Genomic DNA, 25,212 nt, shown 5'->3' with positions numbered 1-25,212 from the left:
GAAAAAAAAAAGAAGAAAGGATCCAAGTAGGAAAGCTAGCTACTTACTATTTATGTGAGAGAAAAGCACTTAATTTGAAGTCCACTAAAAGCTTGTGGGTATTACCAGAGATTGCCATGCTGGTGGTGATAAAGCTTTTTAGGGCAATATTTTTAAAATTTAAGGTAGTCGAATTGAGAAAGTGCTTACCACTTCTTGTAATTAACTTCTGTTTGGAAAAATAGCTGTTTTGGAGGCATACATATTTTTAAACGTATTGTTTTAGCTGAGTAGTAATTTTCAGCCAGAGAGTAGTTAGCAAATGAGCTTTAGTGCCCAGTTTAAAGAATATTTCTTCTCTGAGCTGAGGCATATATATCTTTTTTTTCATTTGCGTATCAAGAGAACATAGAACAAATGCATTTTCTCTTTGCTTATCGAAGAAATTGGGATAAACAACACAATTTTCTTAAGGAAAAATGTCAAAAAGAAATACTGACATATACTTCCAAGCAAAATTTATTAGACGTCTATTCAAGAAAAACACAATGACCTTCGCTTGTAAGAATTCAAAGTCGATGACCTGAAAGCCAGGTATGAATATTTTTCCTTTTAAAATCAGATACAGAGAGTAGAAACAGTAATTTTTCTTAAATATGACAGGCAACAGATATTGAAATCTTTTCTCATAAATGGCATCAAAGATAATTATTCATTTATCAGCAAAGCTGCATGCAGTTGACTTAATTTCAAATCCAAAGCCTTTAAAATATAAAGCTGGTTGTGAACTTGACAGTTATCAAGGTAGGCTACTCAAAGATGTTTCTTTACTTTCTTACTAATGAAACTCCTCTGTAATCAGTACATTTCAGTTTGGCTGCTAAGATCTTTTAAATTCATAAATTTTTGCATAAATGCTCTTACAGAATCACACAATCAAGGCGTGCTTGTGATCTGTGAGATAGGTAACGGATAATCTGTTGGAAAGTGTGTTAGCTTAGTTTAAAGTGAAAGATAGAGACCAAATTAGGAAATTCCCATTTTCTCGACAACTAAATAGTCTGTACAAAAAAAAAAAGCAAACATATGTACAAAATTCTAGAGTCTACGTACATTGTGAAAAGATCAATCACTGTCCACAGAAGAAATGCCATAAAAAGTTTTATCTATAAGGTGCTCAAGATCCAAATATGAATAGTTCTTATGCAAAGTCATAAGAAATACAAAGCTAGTTCTCAAGGTATGTGTAATTCAGGCACTGGTAGCGACATTAAATCTTTCAGGTCCCAAAGCCATTTTGTAAATTCCTACTTCAGGGCGGAAAATATAACCTGAATGATTTAACATTACTTCTAAAGAGTGCCTCATGTATTCCGAGGAAATATTTCACACACACCAGGAAAATCAGGCTCAACATATTCCTGTCCTCAAACATAGCCAGGATTCTGAGTTCCATAGAAGAAAAATAACTATCATAGTAAAAATAATTGTATTGATCATAATCCTTGCTAAAACCAGCCCTAATGCTTGTAATGCATCTGAAGTACTCTATTTCTAGAAAATAATGTGTGGGATTCCTTTCCATCTCCATAAGACGTACAACACACCATATGGATTGTCTGTTCTCATACAATCTCACATGTATATGTGTGCACACAGTGAAAGATTACCTATGAATATTGCTTACAGATACTTTCAAGTGTCTACGTTAGAATAATTCTTTGCACCTCTAACACTGCTTTCATTAAAATTTTACCAGATAAATAAAACACTAAGGGCTCATTGTTCATGATGCTGATTATTACATTTTAATATAAAATAGCAATGCAACTTTACAACACAGTAGGTTTTTTTTTGTTTTGTTTTGTTTTTTTTTGTAGCCTAGCTAAACTTTTTAAATTCTCATGATTATTACCAAAGGCTCTTATTCACTTACAGTTTGCACTTCTAAAAAGTACAGAGGAAAAAAAAAAACGGCAGGAAAAGACTCCTATTTGAGAACTCACATTCAATCAACAAAATCACACTCATCCGAATTACCTTTCCTACTCTTGCTTTAGATTTTGTAATCACTGTGCGTATTACAATATATAAGTGCAGGCAAACGATATAGCCGAAGTACAGTTTTCATGTCGTGTAAACCAGGACACTAGGCAAACTCGTGAAAGGAAAATATACTGCCAAGCTAAGAAAGTGAAAATGCAAATCACAGCATGTAGTGATAAACAATCTCTGGTTGCCTGAGGGGAGGACGTCTTTCAAAGTGGACTAGAAAGATCCTTGAGACATTCCCTTTTTTTTTTTATTTGCATCAAATACTTAACCCTTTCTAATGATAATGATTTTTCTTTCTGATCTCGCATATTGACTTTCCAAAGTTTAGAGCAGAAATTGGGATGATGCCCTTTCACGCAGAAGCAAGTCTGCCAGCCTCCCAGGACTCAGCAGCTGGTGGTCCTTTTGCTGGTGGCTCGGCGGCAGGTAGAGATGGTGACGGTGGGTGACTTCTGCTGGAAACTGGAAGGCAGGACGGGCCTGGGAGGGAGGCCCCAGGGGAGCTTTCAGGCAGGGTTATGCAGATGTGGTGCTGAAAGGCGGCAGAAAAAGGAGGGAGAGTGATTCACAGCCTCTTGACATAGTTACCGGGAAAAGTACCAAAGAATTTGGTTCTTCTTGATGTTCCTGAAAATAGAAGCAATAAGTGAAATGAACAACGATGAAATATCAGTTTCTATATGAGGCCTTCAAAATGCTTCGCCTTCAAGCCTTTACTAAGAAAGTAAGCCCTGTGGGGTTTGGGAAAGGAAGAAAACTCACTTTAGGACCATAGGAAGAACAAGTGAGCAGTTTTATGGGGACACGCTGATGCCTCGGTTGCCTCTCAAGCTCATACACTGCACTCCCGTCACACAACCAGGCTAAACAGAGGAGCTCAGCCTCTCAGCCTGAAGAGAAAGACCATCCTGCTGGAGGAGGTGGGTTTTTAATGTAATGATATTAAGTGTCATGATGCTCCATCACCATGGGTGCTAGACAAGAGTGAGGAGTGGAAAAACACTTGGGAAGTGACATTCTCAAGTTTAAGCTAAATAAAGTCGAGGCTGGCGGTGTGATGGGATGTATTAGAAGAGCACAACATGAGGCTGGGTTTGGTGAGCAAGGGGTCTTTCACCCCTCTTCAACAGGGTGCAACGCTGATGGCATCATTGGGGACACTGTCACTATCCAGTTTTATTATGTCATGGAAGATCACGCTGAACGTTCCTTCATTCATTCACAGTCAGCACTGCCCGAGTCCTTGATAAAATATGAAAATTTACAAAATCACTAAAGAAAAGAAAAAAAGAAAAAAGAAAAAAAAAAGGCCAAGAACTATTTGTGGAGAGGGGTTCATCAACAAGCATGCTTTTTAACAGAGGTGTGAAACCAAAGACACAAGTGGCCACCATCATGATTGCCTTTGGTCTCAGATAACACAACTCCTCTGAAACTTTTAATAAAGGTTGGTGTGCTGAATTCTTCCCAAGGATTTCCAGCTCAGTGAGAGGACAGTTCCAGTTCTCATTTATGTTCTGGAACTTACTGTCTTGGTTTGATCGACTTTTCTTTTTTCCTGTGTAGGTTAGCCATTTACTATTCTTCTAAAAAGGGGAGTTAATGTGAACAGAAGCAGAGGCTTGTGGCTGCAAATGTGTGACCTCTGTTCTTGTATTATTTTCCTCCCTGATTGTCTAGAGAAAGCCTTCATGCTTTCCTGTCTTGTCTCCTCTATGCTCCTGTGCCTTTATTTCTTTGTTACCTCTTTTCTTGTGTGTACCATTGTATAATGCTCTTGTCTACAAATGTTTTCTCAGAAGAGCTCTAGTCTTCTTTAAAAAAAAAAAGATTTATTTATTTATTTGGAAAGAGAGAGAGAAGTGGGGGGAGAGACAGTATGTGCACAAGTAGGGGGAAGGGGAGAGAGAGAAAGAGAAAGAGAGAGAGAGAGAGAGAGAGAGAGAGAGAGAGAGAATCTCAAGCAAAGTCCCCACTGAGCATGGAGCCCAATGTGGGGCTTGATCTCATGACCTAGTGGAAATCAAGAGTCAGCTGCTCAACTAACTGAGCCACCCGGATGCCCCTCTAATTTTCTCTTAAGCTGGTAAGAATGGGATTATCTGTTAAGTGGGAAGAATGAAACTTGTCTCTTTTAACAAAAATTAAAATGAAGGTGAATTATTGAACTTTCAAGGGTCTTTAACATCAGACCTAATGAGCAGATGAATTGCTGACTTCATCTTATGTTCTCCAATTAGATCCTCACTGCTGACAGCTAACATTGCCCACTGAACAGTGTTAATATTTCTTATCTAGGAAGCATTGTGGTTATGGTTCTTAGATCTCCATCTTTCTTGGGTGGTGGTACTCAAAGAAAATTTCTTCTCTCAGTTGAATTGGAGATAAAACTAGCAGAAAATCACATATACCTGAAGCAGTAAATAATAAACCATATTAAAATGCAGTGCTGGGGTGCCTTGGTGGCTCAGTTGGTTAGGTGTCCGATTCTTGATCTCAGCTCAGGTCTTGATCTCAGGGTTATGAGTTCAAGCCCTGTGTTGGGCTCCATGCCCAATGTAAGAAAACATGCAAGGTAATGTTGCCTTGGGATTACATAGTGCATATGTAATGCGTGAAAGATCAGAGGCATCATGAAATCAAAGAAAGCTTAACTATCACCAGTGAGCAAACACAAACAAATTATAAAATGGTCAAAGGCGTCTGAAAGGAAGCGTCCACATACCCACAAACCATCCATCGTCACACTTCTCCATCACATCAATGACATCACTTTCTCTGAGCTCCAGCTCATCTTCATTCCTAGGAGTATAGTTATACAGAGCCTGAAACCTTAAACAGGACAAATGGATGTGTTTAAAGACAAATCTTTACACCCTTGTGAAACTATAGAAGATTGTACATAGTCATTTTACTTTTAACATTCCTATTCTTATTAACATGTGAAATTAGATAGTGTAAATCTTTGGTAAACATGTAAAGTAAATAGAAATATTTGGATTTTCATGGGACTTAGACCACTCTGTAGCATTTCAAAACTACAGTGAGGGATATTTGTCGAAGATTACAATATGCACAAGTTGGATTAAAACATTTTGACATTTATAAATCGGACCTGTATTCCAATTGTCTAGTCATAGATATCACAAGGACATTAATAGTGCAGAATATAAAAGAAGTGATGTGTGCATTATTCAGTGATGTAAAAACAAGAGAGGATTATTGTTTTAGTTGGCTATAATCAAAAGCAAATAACTGCAATTTCCAAGTTGAATTTTCAAGTGGTTCTAAACGGAGATGTACAAACTATCGCAGACATATCTTCTAAATTGCTATGTGGGGTTTACTTTAAAAGAAAAGGTTATTTTTTTCACCAACAGGAATTCTTTAAAGCAGTTTAGTTTCGTAGTTTGAATCAGTATTTTGTAAGGATTTAGAATTTGAAAATCTGATGTAATGCACCTATGAAGTCAAGCAGATATATTCTGTGCTCAGCGATCACTGAGTCAGTATCAAACAGTGGATTATGGATATGTTTCTTTTTAAAATGGGTCCTGGAACAATTGTGTTTGATGTTGAAACATTTCCTTGAAATAATTTTATATAAAAAAGAAGTACTGAGAGGACACTACCACTTTCCTTTCTCTGCCTGAATTAGGAATTTCTCTGCCTAATTCCTTGAAATAATTTTATATAAAAAAGAATTACTGGTAGGATGCTACCACTTTCCTTTCTCTGTCTGAATTCTCTGCCTGAGTGCAAGCCTTTATTTTGCTAACATTTATCAGTTAAATTAAATTTGCAGTAATAAAATAGTATGTATTTTAAGGCATATTAACACGGATTGGCATTTTGGAAAATGAAAGCACAAATTCTAGCAGCTCAGCAGCTCATGAAATATTTGATACACAGAAAACTTCATATTACTAGGAAAATACTACCAATATCTTGAGGGGGATTTAAAAAAATTCAGTGAATTTGTTTTTGCTGTCTCTTATAATAGTTATGTAATTCTGCCAATATAGATAATTAGAACCACATTTCAGGGCACTTTGGATTTTTAAAGTCAAGTTTAGAAAGCAGATAATACTGAATAATGTTGGAACAAGAATGATTTATTTCTAATTACTTCATTCAGTCAGAAAATCACATTTTAGTGGAACAAAACTTTCCTATCATTTGAACTCAAACATGTCATAAATCAGGGACATGGCTCCATTGACAAAGTCCGTGGACTTTTTCAGATTGGCGGACCCAGATGAAATCGGCTTCTGGCAGGGGTAGCAGGTGGTGGTAGTTGTCTGGGAAAATGCTGGTAAGATGTGGTGCCTAACCTCATCTCCCAGAATACATCGTTTGACCTGGTTGGTACCAAACCCTAGAATCCCAACATTAGAGATTTCTTTCCCAGTTAATATTTTGTCCTAGAAAATCTTTTCTGCCACTTGTACTTTTGAAATTGGGCGTCTGATGTCTTCTGTTGAGAAAGGACAGAGAAAGGTAGCCAGGATCCCAGAGTAGTGGTAAAACAAAAACAAAAACAAAAACAAAAACAAACAAAAAACATTTCTCAATTTGAATGTTTGCACAGGGCCAGCCCTGATTGGAGTAGACAAATTATTTTGTTGGTTGCTTTTAGGATTTGATTTTTGAGGCTGCTTAGTTGAAGGGATGGTATTTTTGTATATTTATTTGGGGGAAAGTTGATTTCCCTTTTTCAATTTCATGTTTGAGGGAGACAGTCCTTCCTGGGCTGCTATTTCAATGGGTACACACTGAAGCTCTTACTTTGGGGAACACCGATTCCCTCTGAGCTTCTCAGGCTTCAGCCTTCCTTTCCTCAGGAACCTGGCCAACCCCATATGGAGAAAGGCCTATTTAAGGCCACCAAACCCCAGCTGCTTGAACAATCTCAAGGTCCCAAGAGCTAAGAAAAAACAAAATTGGCACAAACTCCTACTTCACTTTGGTATGATAAAAGCCAGGGTGCTTGTCAAAATTTACTTACCATTCGGGTTTAATTAGGCCGCACACACAAAAAAAATTGGGAGTTTCATGGAAACATAAACAAACTTTCCGGAAACCACCCTGACTCTGTTGGCTTTCAAAATCAGTGTTGCATGACAGGAAATGCAGCCGAATTACAATTAAAATGTTGTTTTGAAAGATGTGTTGGTGAGATGAATGATGGTGGTGGGATCAGGAGATGCTTCAGAAAGAAATTTATCTTTTAAATAAGAAATGTTCAGCCAAGCTTGAAGCTTTCTCTATAAATTTGCAACTTTTCCTATAACACATTTTTAAATCCTGAGTTGCGGCAACATTATAACATGATGTTCCCATTTGCACTCCAATCTAGTTTTTAAATGAAAGAGGTTAAGTGACACCCCATATTCCCCCTCATTGGGGTTGTAAGCAAATATAAATTTAGTACAGAATGTTTTCTAATATCCATAGCAGGACCTTGAAAATGTGCCTTTTCCCACCTGCGAGCAACGTGGTTTTATAAACACCCAAAAGACCATGAGTGGAAGTATTAACTTTATAGGACACGAAACAGTATAACGTAATGTTACCTATTAATTCATAAGCTCCTCAAAAGCTGCTAACTACGATGTGTTGATTATACAATAGACCTAAACAGGCCTGGAATTTAATTTTTGTGCCTTGTTCCTAATCATTTGCTTACATGAGAAAACCAGCCCAAACTTTAGAATTATAAGTCTTATTTGATTTTTTTTTTTCCAATTGAATGAAACTTTAAGTGATTCTTACACATCCAGCTGGTTCTTTTCATAGTCTTTTCCCTCAGGAGGAAACCTTGCTGGTTGTACTGGGTGAGAGGTGAGAGATAGTTTCTGAAGAGCATGCTTTGAGCTCAGGGCTGGGTCTGTGAGAAGTGAGGAGGGGGCCCTGGGTAGGAAGGGGCCAGGCCACCCTCCTGACTTACAGCCTGGGCAGTGGGCAGCAGCGAATAGAGAGCCTCTCAACCTCTGTCATGGGCAAAATGGAGCAGGAAAGGACACACACACACACACACACACACACACACACACACACACACACAAGAGAATCTTAAACACAATGTGGGACATCTTCAATTTGAGTTGACTTATCCATCAGAAAGGAGAGGGAATTTGAGAGGTTGGAAAAGGCATTTAACTGAATGCCAGTGAATGTTGTAACACACTGCCATTTCCAAAGGTCCTTGTAGGAATGTCACTCTGGAATTATACTATTACCTTATCACTTCTGGTCTACGGTTACATCCTTCTGGTCTTTGAATATGTGTACGAGCTACGTTAGGACATTTCTGGGTCTTTAAAGCTGTGGTTACTAGAATTTGCATGGTGATCAGGACAGGGAGGGAGGCATAAATCCTGGGCATCAGGATCATGGGAAGGTCTTTCTAACATGTAAATCAGTCTTCTACGAAAAACCATGGATTTTTAAAATGAACTTCTCTCCGTTATGAGAGATGGAGACTTTTGTAATTTCTCTTCTATCAGAGAGCCTCACGTTAGTTACTTTGTTCTGTTTCACTTGCAGAGTTGCACAGGCCTTTGTTTTGGGACCTCAATGGTCTCTTTTGTGGGTCAAGGTTAGTCTGGAACTTAGAAGATAAGAAGAATACTTACGGTTCCCCCCCACCTTGAATGTTTTCATGAGTGAACACAGGACGCTGTGGCTGAAATGAAATGATTTTCAATGTAATCAGTGTTTAAACTGGTACTAAGTAAAAGATAATTTGGATAATGGCATGGTATTTTCTTGACATTTAATATTTCCTGTTGTAAAAAACCAAGAGGAAGGAAAAAAAAACCAAATAAAGGGTTTCTGCAGGATTAATAATTCAAATATTTTGAAGGGTGCTTTACATTAAACCAAAATAACCAAGGTTCAAATGTTTTGAATATATCTACAGTCTAGTCTGCTCAAGCATTAAGGAAAAGTCAGGGTTTAGTCCCATTGATTTTTCAAAGGCCAGGAATATGGCAAGAACATAGACACCAAACCACTAGAATGGGAAGTCTGGACACCTTCATACAACCTTATTTTTCAGCGTTTTCTCAAACAAGCAGAAAATAAGCCACATGTATTCTAACAGCAAAGTATCCACAGTCATTCTACTTTTCCTTCACAGACAACATTTTCACATACAGTACGGATGAAAATATAGATAGGCAGACATCCCATGCTACATTTGAATTAACACTCTCTGTTCTCCATGTGGAGAAAACACATGCATTTTTAAAAAGAGAAAACAGAGAATTTGAAATAGGATGTAACAAACAATATCCAGGTAACATGTAACATTTTACCTTAGAAGAGAAATATTGGTAGAAATTCCCAGTGCACTGAACTCTCAAAAGAGTTTCTTTTCTTTTTAAACTAAGCATCAAGACCAGTATCTGTAATAGATACTTATAATATTGGAAATGACAAACCTTAGCATCCCATATATCCACATAAATATTGCAATGAATGAAAGTTAACATGTTCGTTGAATATGTAAAGTCAACATCTTTAATACTGGCTACCCAAGTGTTACTATTTCAGGAAAAGAAAAACATTACAATTCATTCACAACACATTTCAAAAGCATCCTCTTCTGAATGATGGCTGTGTGGTGAAATGAGATATAAGAGTTTGCATGGCAATTATAAAAGTGACTTCTTGATGACTATTGAATTAGTTAGGAGATCCATGTCCTTGGACATCTGGGCCAATTCCTAGGTCCCAGAATTATGAATGGATTACCGACAGATTTACTGCAAATTGTCCTTAGAAATCCCCTTGGTCCAAGAATGGATGGGGAAATCTGGGGTTCCTTTTAGTCTGAGTCTGTAATTTGCTCTCCTTCTTACATTCTTTATTTGCTACCTTCCCATCTAAGCCATCTATCTAGCATAAGACTAAGTACTTACATTACTAAAACTTGAAGCATTCAATCTATTAATTGGAAGTGTTTACTAACACTATTAGAAATTTCACTCAACAGTCTGAATGTGGAATATATAAGCTTAAGACTCAAGAGTGGATAAAAATTATTGGACACATGCATGACTTCAGAGTACAAGGCTTCTATAAGTCAATATAAAGTTATTAACAATGTTTCTGTCATTAAATTTATAAAGTATACTATTTTAAGAATTATGAAGACTAAGCTGTTTTCCAGCCATGTTAAGCCATTTAATTCAATATAAATATATTGAATAATTCTATAATTATTTTATATAAATAATAAATATATGCAAAATAAACACGTTATCCGTAAGCCTATAATCTATTAAAGTTCTTCAAATTCTCATCAAATCATGTATGTATACTGTTTATGCAGAAATAAGATATGCATATATCAACTGCTATTAATATTTTATAATAATTTTCCAGCTTTCTTTTCTCAGTCTTCTTTTTCATTTTAAATCACTGCAGAATAATGTTCCCTCACTTATGTGTAGATATATTTTTTTGGTTTTCTTAACCATTTCTTTTTTGCTTTTGAAGTGAAGGTTGGTCTAGCCTTTTTTTCATTATCACGAGCAACAGTGCTATAAATATTTTTATACAAAGAGTTATTTCCTGGCTTTGGACCATTCTTTAGAACACATTTCCAGGAGTAAAATTTCTGGCCAAAGATTATACATTCAAACCACATGATATTGAAAGTGCTCGTATTAGTCACTCAAAAAAATATAAAAATGTAATTAAAAAATGGAAAATGCTGTATTTCAAAGCACAGCTGCTTTTGTCTCACAGAAACATCATAGCACCATTTACAGTGCATAGCAAAGTTATAAATAAGAAAATATTTTCTGATGATCAGTTCTTATATTCAGAGAAAAAAATGTTTTGTAAAACTTATTTAGTTGTGCTCTTTCTACATGTTTCAATCATTCTAGTATTTTTAAGTTGCGTAAAAGTTTTACTTTTTCATCATAGCATCCAGTGCTTGGTACAACTGGTTGGTCTAACTTCACTGCTCTCTTATGTTAAAATGTGAACATGACTTTAAAAATCAGAGTGTTGGGATCCCTGGGTGGCGCAGCGGTTTGGCGCCTGCCTTTGGCCCAGGGCGCGATCCTGGAGACCTGGGATCGAATCCCACATCGGGCTCCCGGTGCATGGAGCCTGCTTCTCCCTCTGCCTATGTCTCTGCCTCTCTCTTTCTCTCCCTGTGACTATCATAAATAAATTAAAAAATTAAAAAAAATCAGAGTGTTCATTGAGATAAAATAATCTACTTTTGAAGTCCATATAGAACCTTTCCTTTGTCATCATCCCAATTCTATTACCTTAATTCCTTTAATTTGACTAGCATCATAAGTTACTGAAGTGGATCATTCCTTTGACAATTATGAATGTTGGGCTGTTGCCAGAAGCCTGTGGCTCCATTAATCCCACAGGTGTCTACGACTCAAGGACTCATGTTCCTGGGTGTGCCAGCCAGCTATGTCCTTGTTTTTACCAATCCTTCACAATATGTCTTTTCTTTTCCTTGATAGCCTTTAAGAGAACCCCCATTCCCACCCCCTTCTCTGACTTACCAGGTCTCTACACTGTTCACACACTCAGGCCAAGATTTACCACAGCCTTTATGAGCACTATTATCATGGTGGCTTTTAGAACTTTCCTAAGGTTACCTTAAAACAGGAATCATCTCCATGTGAATTTGGATAGTTAGGAACCAGTTTTGAGGAAAGTTGACCAGTTATAGTATTTGAATTAATTTATTTAGAGGTACTTGGTCAATAGATGAAAAAGTAGCTATTATAAACAGCTATTTATAAGGGCACATTTGGTGTTGGCATGGACAATGTAATCTGGGATTTGCAACTCAGCTTCATTATCTCTAGAATCAAGGCGTTGGACAAGACAGTGATTAGAATCTTGTCCCCTTACCAAAAAAAAAAAAAAAAAAATCTTGTCCCCTTCAGGGAACCCATGGAGGAATCCACATTTCCACGGGTACATCTCTCCTGTTATGTATAGATGCCATCATCAACCTTACCCCTCACTTCTCAGAGAACTGAGACAGCTGACACTTAATAGTTAATTCTCAAATATCCCAGTCATGGAAAAACAATCATAGTAACAATTCAGCTTCATTTTTCAGATCAGTAAGCCAAAACTCACAGATTATTTCTTAGTATCACAAATAAGTTAAACGAGGAAAGAGAATGATGATTTTGACTGGCACTCTCTATTGCATAGAAGATTACTATGATGGAACAGATGGCCTAAGTTGATTAAAATCAGCACCTTTATTTTGTCCTTTACTCAAGTATTTATGTTCTGTATGGATACTCAAGGAAATCATCTTAGGAGACTATCTTTTGTCTTTCTCCCTCCAGGTGTTACAAGTTAGAAAGGGTATGAATGCTGAGGAAAAGATCTGTACTGTATCTGCACTCTATTGCCACCGAATGGTGAGTAGTGGCACCAACATGCTAAAAGTTTGTTGATGCCTTTGGACAGCTCTCACTAACTTCCTTCAGCCTGGATTCATGTTGAAAGGATATTTTAAAGACCACAGAATGTGGTGGAATAGATATTTATCTGTTTTTCTGATGATGTACTTCCCTTCCTACATTTTAAAGTCTTGAGAAAGGATCACTTTTTAGCCACCTGTATTTTTGGTCTGCGATTATTTCTATTTTAACTCTTATCATCTTTGTGATCAGTACAGGATATACATTTGTGACATTCAGAGAGTCTTACATGTATTAAGAATACAATAAAAATTAGAAAACCTAATGAAGCATCATGTTGTTTTCATGGAATCCTAGATATTTAACTTTTTTCCTTTGGAAAGGTAGCAATCCTCCCCCCGTCCCGTTAAGTGTTGCAATTTTTAAAGGTTATCAAGAGTGGATACAAATGAGACAAGTTTCAACCCACGCTAATATTCAAAGCCAGATCCAACTCACTGCTCCTAAGGGAATTGGTGTGAAATATCCCAGAACCTCTGGTTTTAGTAAAATACATACTTCGCTATCTCAGATGGGGAGATGCAGTCTGTCCAGAACCCATCTATCTGTGCTTCTGCAGAGGCATCTCTGCAGGATTAGCTACATCTAGTATTCAGTAATTCTTAAGTAAAACTGGACTATTACTTTAAACACTAATGAGGAAGGATATTTGAAAGAGTTATAAGCACTTCTAGAGTTCTTCAGTCAATTTTTTTTCCAGAAAATGTTAGTTGTAGTATCTGCCAACCAGAATTCGATGAAATTCTCCCTGTAACAATCCCATGTTTATGTAATAGGCTTATTTTTTCCTTCTTAAACTATGATACACAACTTTGCATGAATCTAAAGAATATAGATTATTTATGCTCCACACAAACACATATAATGTATAAGCACATAATGTAAAAACCTGGCAAAGAAAAAAACTTGAGGTGACCCAAACAAAACATGATGTCTCCCTGACCCATGGGAAATTTATGGTTGGGCCATATTAATTGTGGAAAAATCTTCCCTTTTGTTTTGGCTCTGGAAGGCCTTTCTGTGAGGGAGTCTAAGAATCTCTTCAAATCAACATTCCGCTTTCTCTATGGCAACCCAAATCTCTGCCTCAGAAACAAAGGGAGGAGGTCTCGTTATGCCAGCAACAAGAGCACAAAAAATGGCATAAGCACAGAGAGGTAGCAACACTTTTTGAAAGTGGAAAAGGAAATCCTCTTTGCAATCAATTGGGCCCTTAACAATTTGCAAGCCATGGTCATCAGTAGGCCAGGTAAGGTCAAACCAGGGTTTATCAAATAGAAATGGTGAAACGATTGCCTTTTGCAGAGACAGAAATCCCCAAACGCCTTGGCTGCCTTCCTCAGAACTGATAGTACCATTTAGAAACCCGACATATGAAAGTGCTTTCGATGTTACAGAACCAAGGAGTTACTGGGAAAAGTAATTTTGCCTTTAAATTCAATCAAAGCTTTCCAAAGCCTGGGAGTACCTGGAGTCCAGAGTACTGAAATACCCCAGAATCCCTCGTTTAGGTTTAAAAAGTGTCGTGGAGCAAATGTAGCCCACACCACCAGAGCAACAGGAGGTTGTGCAACTAAGGATGATGGATTCAAGAGAACAATCGACATAAACTGAATGCCACCGAAGCAAACACTACTGCAAGTGTTCGCTATGCGATCAGCACCAGCTTTATTCTTTGCACTAAAAACCGTGATTGGAAAGCAGCGATTTACAGAGAACGTGGCAGGAAGCATGAGATGCACGGAGAAGACAACATATACTACACCCTGATTTGTATTCTGAGAATCTGGTCATGTCTTTCTGGATTTCTGGAAAGTTCGACACAGAGACACAGAAGAGAAACACGTTGCCCACAGACCGCATTGGATTTTTCAGTTGATCTGACTTGGCAGCTCATGATGGATGGTCACTTCATCTCGGGGGTACCTCTGGGCCCACTTTGGGGCAAAGCACAGCAGTGACAGGGAGGGAGGGACAGCCTACTGCGGGTGGGTGGGTGGCCAGGGTGCCTGGCACGAGGGGGCCGTTCTGACCCTACCCTGTGGGAAGCGCTGAGGCCTCGGCCAGACGAGCCACAGGATCTCCTACACAGCACTGGGCTACGTGGAGGCTTACCCAACACAAATACCTCGCTTTTTAGGTCAGCCTGCAAAAGCCATAGACGTTAGTTAGTTCTGGTCTTCATCCTACAGCCTTCTGGAGGAGCTTTGCCTGATTTGCTTTTCCATGCACACGCAGCATGCCAAACTCTCGAATGCGACAGAGCCGGGCAGGTTCACTGGCCTGCTGACAGGTCTTGGGGGGCTGCTGGCACCGTCCACACCACAGGCCTCAAGTGCTGCTTTCACACCGAACCCAACAGGCAGAGCAGAGAAAGATTTACAGAGAGAAGGGGGACATAAGAAAGATGTTTGAGGGTGATGTCGGTGGCTAAGAGCACATACGAGGATTCCTGTGTCTCTAATAGAATGTTTAACAACAGGGGGTGGGGGGGACAGGACAGCCTCAGATCTGATCTGTTTTCTTTGTGCTTCTTTGAATAGATGCAAGGTAAGACAGAGGGAAATTTCACTGCATACCCACCAAGTTTCATAAGAAGTCTCCATCATTTGGGGCAAATTTTCTAACAAAACACATAAGGAGAAAATATGGCTTTTCTGGGAAAAGTAGTAAAATATAATTAAAAACTGAATATGGTCCTAACTCCACCTTGTGACTGTTTTGGCATTCTTTCAAAGTAAGCTTTTTTTTTTTTTTTTTAAAAAAAAGATCTTATTTATTTATTCATGAGAGAGACAGAGACATAGGCAGAGGGAGAAGGAAGCTCCCCGAAGGGAGCCTGATGTGGGACTCGATCTCCAGACCCAGGATCACACCTTGAGCTGAAGGCAGACGCTCATCCGCTGAGCTACCAAGGTGTCCCCAAAGAAGGATTTTTAATATGACAGTGAATCAACTAACCTTTCTTGGGTGAGTATGCTTTATTTTCTTTCCAGGAGTGGACAAGATCTACTACTTGTCCAAAGTGCTAGGCAAGTATTTGATATGTTTATAAGAACTTCAGCAGGACTAAATGACTTTTCAATAAAAGTGTGTGCTTTTCTTAACTCTCATTGAGGAGTGTTTTCATCGTAATTAGTAATGATTGATCTCAAATCTCCAGTCTCTAGGTCTGAAATGCATTAGGTGTTTTTCTTTAAGGGTATGGCAGAGAATGCTTGATGTTCTCTAATATACATTTTCTTCTTTGTCCTCTGTAGTAGAATCATGAGAGGCACATGGACATTCTGAATAAAGTCTATTTCTCAACCTTGTATCCAGATGTGCTCATGTGGTAAGTCCTGACAGATGGGATCTATGCAGTAGGAAGGGACTGCTGGAGCTGGTGCAGCCACTTTGGATGATACAGTGGAAGCCTCTCATTGAGGAAGATGATATGCTAAAATCAAATGGAACCTTCTGGGCGTCCTGATGACTATGGAGCCACATACTAGCCCTCAATGCATAAGAGAAATATACTTGTACATTGTTTAAGCTGTAATTATTTTGAGTTTTCTGGCATGGCAGCTGCCCCAATCTCAACTAATATAGGTGTTCTAGGGAAATTAAGGATCATAGAAAAAAACATTCAGCTATTGGAATGATGTGGATAAATAGCTGGAAAGATCCTTTGAGCATATTAGGAAAAATCAGTGCTTAATTCCATGTTGGAAACTGTGCTCATGGGGATTACTTTCTGATGGGATGGTTTTAGAGGAGGAGACTTCCTTTTGGGCCCAGAATAACTGAGTTTCTTGGAAGAAACCCAAAGAAGAGTCTCTCTCTTCACAAAGAGCTTATATTGCAATTTGAGTCCACATGCTATCAGACTCTTAGGTGGAAGTTAAGCTTATTAGAAGAGTTGAGAACTTGGATAATTTTTAGTATGAAAAACCACTATTTTTAAAAAAAAGATGCTCAAAAGACTAGAGAAAACATTGGATTCTGATTTATATATCGCTCATAATTTATACGTACATTCAGCCTTCTGTCATCTATAAGGTGTTGGTGAATTTTACCTTTACGGAAGATTTTGGATGGTTTGTGAGAGGCTTACATTGTGTCAGAAAACACCTTATAATAATAAAAGTGCATTAAATTAGCCTGCGTTAGACAATGGTTGATGGGAATTGATAAAAGTATTGCTACAATTTCATGCACATTATACCAACCAAAACCTTAAAAGTTTATTTTGTCTTTGCTTTCAGGGCAGGGTTACTTTCTTTGTAATGAGCATAACTTGTAATATTCTTGAAATGGAAGAAATAGGAAGCCTTCTTAGAGGAATTGAGCAAGCACAGTTTATCAGTGTCAGATGTAGGGTTAAACTATGATAATGGCCTAAACTTTGCCACTCATTCAATTTGCATTTATATTGACAAGCACAGGTAACTTCAGTCAACTTATATTCTTCCTATGAATAGAAAAACAGATTTATGGGGCACCTGGAGGGCTCAGTCAGTTAAGTGTCTGCCTTTGGCTCAGGTCGTGATCCCAGGGTCCCGGGATCAAGCCCTGAGTCAGGCTCCCTGCTTATCTGGGAGTCAGCTTCTCTCTCTTTCTTTGCTGCTGCCCCCTGCTCATGCTCTCTCTCTCTCAAATAAATAAAATCTTAAAAAAAAAAAAAAAAGAAGAAAGAAAAATAGACTTATAAGTCTTACAAAAATCTCAGTGGGGAATTAAAAATTATCATTTGCTCTTGAGTAAGATAAAATAGAGGAAAGCTTCATTTTTTCTGGAGTTAGTTACCTGATGTAGTTACGAAAGTATTCTTTGAAAACATTGTCATTGTGCATACTCTCCATCCTCGCACATGATTGTGCAAACAACTAAAACTTAATGTGTGTATGAGATGAGCTTGATTCTTGAAGAAGAACAAACCTGTGTAAATCCTGGTTTTGTCCTTGACACTACAATGGCGAGATCTTCATCTCTCTAAATTAGAGAAATCCGATTCTAAAGTTACTTTGTCATTTATTGACTAAGCTTAAGGGCTAAAGAACAAGTGGGAAACGGCAAGAAATAAATGCTTTGGCCTTAAAAAGAAAACTTCAGGGGATCCCTGGGTGGCGCAGCGGTTTGGCGCCTGCCTTTGGCCCAGGGCGCGATCCTGGAGACCCGGGATCGAATCCCACGTCGGGCTCCCGGTGCATGGAGCCTGCTTCTCCCTCTGCCTGTGTCTCTGCCTCTCTCTCTCTCTCTGTGACTATCATAAATAAATTAAAAAAAAAATTAAAAAAAAAAAAAGAAAACTTCAGAAAGAGTGGGGAAAAGGCAAAGTCTGAGTCTTAGATATTACCTAAAATATCATTATTCTTGTTTTTAAAATTTCCTAATTATTTCATGCCGGCCAAAACGAAACCTCAAAGGGCAAAGAGTAACTAGTCTTTAAAGTATTTCATTTTTTCAAAAATTCCTTTCATAGGTTAGATGAATTCACATTACCGGACTATTTCAGTGGAGGGAGTCAGTGATGGGGGTTTGGCATACTGTGCAGACAGCATTTCTCAGGCGTTGGGGGTTGGTGGTTCCTAGTACAGAAACTGAACTCTACCAGAACCTTCGTGTTTTCACTCCGCTGCAGGGGGTCCCATTTTACAAAGTTCCAGAGACTGAATGTGAGGATGGGTTATTATTTAAAGTCTATCACGTTTTGTCTCAAGGAAGAGGTTTCAGGATCATTCTGATTGCAGAAGCAAAACTTTTCTGTGATGGACTGATTGTGTGCTGTGGTTGCCATTAAACCTCTTTCCAGGGCCAGCCACTAATTTTGTTGGAGGTCTTTTTTCCTGGTTTCCTTATGGGGAGTTAGAAACCAGCACGGCTCCCAGCCTACAAGACTCAAGAGTTGGGTGCTTGGTGACCTGTTAACAAAAGAAAGCTTCATTCCTGCAATCCTCATTATTTTACTGCCAGTTTTATAAACCAGGAAACTGCAGTTTTATAGAAGAATAAAGTTCAAGACTGTGCTAAGGATCATCCTGTCCTCAGGCTGGGCTGAACTTGTTAATGGGCAGGACACACGGGAGGCCGTGACCCCACTGAGAAGGTACAGAGGCTGACCGGCACAAAAACCCATGCCTTTGAATGGGATAGGTCTCAAAAAAAAAAAAAAAAAAAAAAAAAAAGATCCAGTGATCACTTTTTATTTTTATATATAAATTTTAGTTCGTTTTATTCCTCAAGCTGGGTCTAGCTGCTGCGCAAGGATATCTCTTAAATTTTTGGACAGAGGCCATGCCAATGATGTTAAAAAAGAGTTAGCGAGCAATATTTCCGTAACTTTTTAGAACTTGTAAGATGGCACAAATCTAAATATACCTAGTTAACAAAATTCATGTAAAGACATGCAATAAACCACACTCAGGATGCAGTTACCTTTAGTTTTGGTGAATTTCTCTCCTGTTGGTAAGGGTACTTAGGGAGGAGGGGAGGCGAGTAGGGCTGGGGAGTCTGAGAAAGGGTTGAGGCCAGGTCAGAGATAGAGGCTGAGGGAGAATGAAAAGGAAGGGAAGGAAGGAGAGAGCTGGGAAAAGGTGTAGACGGTCCATCTCCCGGAGAAGGTGAAGGTGGCTTAAAGATTGAGGAAAGACAAGATGTGATTACGGCTTGTGCCCAGAAAGAGGCCATCTGGTCTTTAGAGAGTATCCCCCAACCTCAAATACTATTGAAGTTACCAAATGCCTTGGCAAGTGACATCTATGACAAATTTTCGCTTGAAAAACACCAACTTTTTTTTTGAATTGGTTTGGAATTCCCAGTGAGTGTGATCATTTTTCTGATGTGGGTGGCTGGAAACAAGAGCCCCCACATTCTACAACTTTATAATATATTTATATATATTATGTATATATTATATATACACATGAAAGGAAAAACGATCTAAAACCCCGGGATGACTCTTTGTAACTTGCTTGTAAAGTAGATCACAAATTCGGAGAGTTGGTTGCAAAGCTAGGGGGGTGGGGGTGATGGTGTGTGCGGGTGTGTGCCTGTGGGTGCGCGGTGGGAACCGTGGTGAAGCTCCCCTACCCTGCCTGGCCCGGGAGCTGCCTGCAACAGGCTCCTCGGAACCAAGTCCCATATCTACTCGCATCTTGCAATTGATGCCGTTGAAGGGAAAATGAGTTGTTTAAATAAATTACTGACTCAGAAACATGGTTGGCTTTCTGTAATGAATGGTCTCTTGTATTCAGTAGTGTGTTTATTTTATACAGGTGCACATGTGGCTGGGTTCTTTGTTCAGGTGACCTTTTCTCTCCTGGTTGAGGAACTAGCCAAGCTGTGGGGTTTTGTGGGTGTCCAGGGGCCTCATGAGCACTGATTACTTAAACCCCAGAACACCCCATAGTATAGGCTGCATGCCTCTATATTTGTTACTGGAAGGATCTTAATAGAAAACTAGGGGATTTTGAAAATTATTTTCCTTTTCTAAGATTTTTAAATAGAGGACCCACGGGGGAAAGTGACTTCCATAGCAACATGATATAAAACATTCTTTTTGTTTCATAATTTTAGTATTTGCCAGTAATCATATTTTCTTTTTAATTTACAGGTGACATGTTTGAGAGAAGAAGTTCTGTTTTTGTTGTTGTTGTAGTTTTAAGGACTTTATTTATTTGACAGAGAGAGAGAGAGAGAGAGAGAGAGCAAGGGAGCACAAGGAGGGGGAGATACAGAGGGAGAGGGAGAAGCAGGCTCCCCCCTGAGCAGGGAGCCAGAGGTGGGGCTCCATTCCAGGACCCTGAGATCATGACCTGAGCAGATGCTTAACCGACTGAGCCACCCAGGTTCCCCCTTGTTTTTGTTTTAAGAGAAAAATTTAGGGGTGCCTGTGTGGCTCAGTCAGTTAAGTGTCTGCCTTGGGCTCAGGTCATGATCCCAGGGTCCTGGGATGGAGCCCCACATTGGGCTCCCTGCTGAGTGGGGAGCTGGTTTCTCCCTCTCCTCTCTGCCTGTGCTCTCTTAGCTATCTCTGTTGCTATTTCTCTCAAATAAATAAGTAAAATCTTAAAAAAAAAAACTTTATAGGCTAAAGATGAGGGATCTCCGCTCTTTACTAATTAAAATCATCGCATAAGATTCTTTGTTTGTAAGACGAAAATGCATTAGTAGTCTTAAGTAGCCACCAAGTAGCCACCAACTTGAAGAAGTTATTTCTTCAGAGTTAAAAGGGCACAGGAGCACTTTTTTTTGCTTCCTCCCTCTTTCTTTCTCTCTCTCCTTTTTTGCAAACTGCATTTGGAATTGGACTCATCTCTCTGTGTATCAACTTCCTCGTCTCTAAAGCAGGGCTAATAATATAACGCACCTTGCTGAGTTACGCAAAGTAAAGACAAAGAGGTCTTTGAATAGCGTTTGATACTCAGCAAGAACTTAACTATGTAGCTACCCGTATTAATAACAAAAAATCAGGAAGACTACACATTGCAGACTTTAAATATGAATGTATAGTCATAAAGAGGTAATGGAATTATATATCTACATTGTCTTACTAAAACTTGGTGTGTTTCCATCTAGTCCTCCATCCCCCAACTTATGAGTGCTTGTGTTTCTTAAGAGGAAGCCTTCTAGGGCAAATGCCCAAATAGATGTTTATTAATGTGATTAACTGTACTCTCTAAATATAGAAAGACTGGTTAGTTCTTCAGTACTTAGGCAAGATTAAAATACCTCATAATGGGTTTTCACTGCCTTGCTGTCTTCCTTGGGGGTCCTAGGATCTGTGGGGGTGGCTACTGGGGATTTTATGGGTTTCCTCTCCTCTTCGTCCTCCTCAATGTGCAGACTTGGGGTTGCTTCTGTGCCATCGCAGGCAGGCCAGAGAGCATCTGGGTCTTGAGATTCTGGCCCTCTCCGGATGCCTGACATCACCCCCTCGCAGATGTCCTCTTCCTCTCCAATGACAGGGAGACTTTTGGGCCAGGGGCCCATATGAGTGTGTGCAGAGGCCACACACTTATCACCTGGGAGTTGGGGTAACTTTTCAGGGTCTCCAAAGCCCTTTCTCATTTTTGTCAAATCCGCAAACTTGTTTCGAGCTGTCTTTTGTGGATCCTGAGATGCTATTGCCTCCGACGGCAGGACTGTAGCTGGGGTCACCCCAGAGCAGGGGAAAGGAGGCAGAGAGGATGCTGATTTGGCCGGCACAGCAGCTGGGGGCAATGGGAGGAGCACTGAGGGCTCCTCCTTAATCTCAAGGATGATGTCCTCTAGGATATCTGGTTTGGCTTGGTCATCTGGTAAGGGTAAAGCACCAAGCTTCTCTAATTCATCCAAGAAGTTGTCCAGAAAAAGAAGTGGTGTGGGGGTCAAAGGATTTGCCGGTGGACACTTGGCTGTCAGGGATAGCCACCCCCGGGCTGTTTTATCTGAGCCAGGTGAAGCTTTGTGCATGAGAGGGGGGGCTGGTTCACTGAAAGCCAACTTAGAAATGAGCAGGGATTATGAAGTTAAAAAACAAATCAAGAAAACAACAATAATAATAATAATACAGCAAAACACAGAGACAGAGAAATGCAGGCCAGGTATGGTAATACATATAAAAATATTTTATGCTGTGGTCTTGATTTGAAGATATTTTGCGGAATTTAAATAAAATCATTAGCATATTCACTGGAAGACTCTCTGAACAATGAAACTCCTTGTACTCGGAAGGGGTACCAGATGTCAAACAAGACAAGCTGTCATAGAGACTGTAAGTTCGTATAGTGAAAATAGAAGTGATTTTATTGAACAGATTAAGTCTTTTAAACTAGGCTTCAGATACTGACTTAGGATACATGACTCTGAAATAATGTGACTGTAAAATGAAAAACAATAATGGAACCTTTTCTCATTCCCTGAATTTGTTTAGTGCTCTTTCTTCCCATAGCAGTGCCAAATCTTTTGAATTTCCATAATTTTCTCACTTATGTTTGCAAGGTAATTATAATCTATGGCATAAAATATTTTTACGTCGTTATATATTGACACATTTCCAAAAGAATAAATTCCAAAAATTATTTCAAGAACAGAAACTCATGATCAGAACAAAACTAAACTTATGTTAATTTCTACTTCAAAGTTTAAAAAATCCAAAGTAAAAGTTTGCATAGAAAGGGAACATTTGACTTTAATGGGAGTAAACTTTTACTAGTACTCCCATTCTTTTGTGTAAACCCATAGAGTATAATTTTTGAAACTTGATCTCCTGAAGTAAAATATACTTCTGTGTATCTTAATAGTATCTCTCTATTTTGGATATATTGAATAGAACAGAATTTTAATAGAAATTCCTTAAAAGTAGTTCTAGGTGTGCTGCCTAGGAACATTCTAAGACATTTATCTATTGTTGCCCAAATAGAAAAAATGCTACATACTATGCACATGAAGGCCTTAAGAGTCTGGGGGGTGGCATTTTACTTTCATTCTCTCCAGGTAGATGATTTGAGTTTGAAAAAAACAAAATCTAAAAGGAAGATTTTGGAGATGTACTTTCTAGTTGGTTGTTTAGGATGAGACTTCACTCATGCACTTAGCACTCTTGGTCCTAGGGCCACTTAACTTTTGACTTCTGTGTCCTATAATAGGAATGGGTCATTGATAGAATTTATTTAGCTATTTTTTTTAAAAAAAGGAGATATGATGTCCTGTTACCATGGGGTGGGATAAAGAGGCAGAGTCACAAGCTCATGTGAACATTCTAATGGAAGATTCTGGACTAATGGAGCCCAGCACCTGATATAAAGTGATACTATATGTGTGGTCTTTTATTAGATAGATAGCCACTCCTAGCAAGTCCTGTCTATGTTCAATTTTTAAGAAGACAAAAATTACCTAAGTCTCCTTTGATAGGCTAGAGGAATTCTTACGGACCAGTGTTCTAGTTTATGCTCTTTGTTATGTAACACCGTAATAGATTTTGAAAATCTGTGCAATATGTAATAATTCAAGATTATTTCTTTTCATTTTTGCTTTATCTCATGGCCAGGAATATTATATGGATGAAGGAAGAAAGAGCTTTAAATCCCACTGTTGTCATGACTACCACCATCATTTTTACTACCTGCTCCTATTACCACCCTGGTCACCAGTATGCATGTTAACAGTTCAAAGTGCTTAGCTTTGCAATAGACTACTAACAGTCAAATTAAGTATCTGAGTTCCCTGTATAACACAAACATACCCACAATACAAAAATCATATAATTACCATTTCTCCCTAAAGCATTGGAGTTGGACTCGACTACACTAAAAGCAGAAATATCAGAAATAGTATCCACTTACATTTGAGTCTCCCATAAAATAAAGACAGGATGTTGAGAAATGTGATTTGAGAGTGTCAAAGAGTGATTTGTGAGTCTATGAGTTCCTTCCTCTATTTGCAAATATCAGTTAGAAAATAGGATATATAGCATTTAGTGTATTTTTGGATGTCATGATTTGGAAGTATTTTGTAGTTCTTTTTCTGGAAATGATTCAGTTCAACCCTACTGAGAAGTTTCCTTCATTAAGCCAGTGATATCATAGCATAGATTGCCAGATGGGAAAAAACTGTTAAGCATTTTCTTTCAAATTATAGACATGAGCTTTTGAAGATATTTTTTCCCAGCATACTATAAAACATTAATTAGTTATTAGTGAAATTTCTCTATTTATAAAATGTAAAATCTGGTGTTCTAAGAAAAAACTTAGGAAACTGAAAATACATTTAAATTGTATTCACAACCAAGATTAAAATGCTGTGATCTAAAATATTACACTGTCAGTATTGATTAGGACATTATGGAAGAATTTCTTAAGTGTTAAATAAAGCTTTGTAGATACATGCTTATAAAATTTTATTTGAAGGCACGGTCATTTTGAAATTTAGCTGGTAGTTCTTTTGAGATAACTGAATGGTAAATAAGACAAATATATGGATGAAGAGTCTGATCTTTTTATCAGCAGGAACTACTGAAGGAAGAACATTGATCTCTAAAACTAAGCTCTGGTAGTGAATTAAGCATACTAAAGAAGCTTCTGGAAGCCTTTATAATCAATCAGACAAAATCAGATAGTACCAAACTATTCCATTATCCAATGATAAAGGATTGAGAGCAGTTACCCTATAACTGAAACCCAGTCTTCAAAGAGGAGTAGGATAAATAAAATGCCCTTTTAAAAGAAAATGCTTCTTTTACTCATTTTACTCAATGCTTCATTTTACATATGTTAAAATCCTTCTAGACTCATTTTCAAAGGGTGTTTGGGTCACTGGGGATGCCATCTTGCAGTGGGACATGAAATGACTTCACATTTTGATAATGTCTGATATACTGTTGTTATTTTGTTAGCTTTTCTAAATGGTTTATTTTTTTTCAAGTCCCAGCCTTGGTCTCAATCAAAACATTTGACATATTTTGCAAAACAACATGTTTAAAATGTTGGGAAGTGAAATAATTCCTTGGTAATTTTAAGTTTTACACTTGAAAGTTAATGAGAAACAGAAAGAAATCTCTAAATGCCATCCATGAAAAGAACACAATATATTATAATTAAATAGAAAATTAAGAAAAACTTCACACTCTGAGTAAAGAAAGTAGGAGAATAGTCTTTTCTAATTAACCAATTCAGGAAGTAAAGGCTCTTTTAGACTACATATTGAGAAAGGTAATTATCTTTCT

At 38.3% G+C, this 25,212-nt stretch overlaps 2 protein-coding genes across 51 annotated transcripts in view; both read right to left on the bottom strand.

Moving 5' to 3' along the window:
* Nucleotides 1-480: 480 nt before the first annotated feature.
* Nucleotides 481-25,212, bottom strand: part of SORBS2 (sorbin and SH3 domain containing 2) — a 344,412-nt gene continuing 319,680 nt past the window's right edge. For all 50 annotated transcript variants that reach the window (XM_072763741.1, XM_072763717.1, XM_072763724.1 and 47 more), the window contains 3 exons: nucleotides 8,673-8,722; nucleotides 4,760-4,866; nucleotides 481-2,661 (listed from right to left, as the gene is read on the bottom strand). In XM_072763741.1, the coding sequence (XP_072619842.1) occupies nucleotides 2,600-2,661; nucleotides 4,760-4,866; nucleotides 8,673-8,722 (219 nt within the window). In that variant the 3' untranslated portion in view covers nucleotides 481-2,599. The remainder of the gene's footprint in view (nucleotides 2,662-4,759; nucleotides 4,867-8,672; nucleotides 8,723-25,212) is intronic.
* On the bottom strand, nucleotides 10,448-24,686 carry LOC140599674 (uncharacterized). Its single transcript, XM_072763768.1, has 3 exons — nucleotides 21,240-24,686; nucleotides 18,945-19,139; nucleotides 10,448-14,673 (listed from the first exon to the last, which is right to left on the bottom strand). The coding sequence occupies exons 1-3, from the start codon at nucleotides 21,960-21,962 to the stop codon at nucleotides 14,434-14,436; spliced, it is 1,158 nt and encodes a 385-aa protein (XP_072619869.1). The 5' UTR covers nucleotides 21,963-24,686; the 3' UTR covers nucleotides 10,448-14,433.

The sequence above is a fragment of the Vulpes vulpes genome, chromosome 7 (assembly GCF_048418805.1).
Source record: "Vulpes vulpes isolate BD-2025 chromosome 7, VulVul3, whole genome shotgun sequence".
In the NCBI taxonomy this organism is placed as follows: Eukaryota; Metazoa; Chordata; class Mammalia; order Carnivora; family Canidae; genus Vulpes; species Vulpes vulpes.
This window is presented reverse-complemented; position numbering and strand designations above follow the sequence as displayed.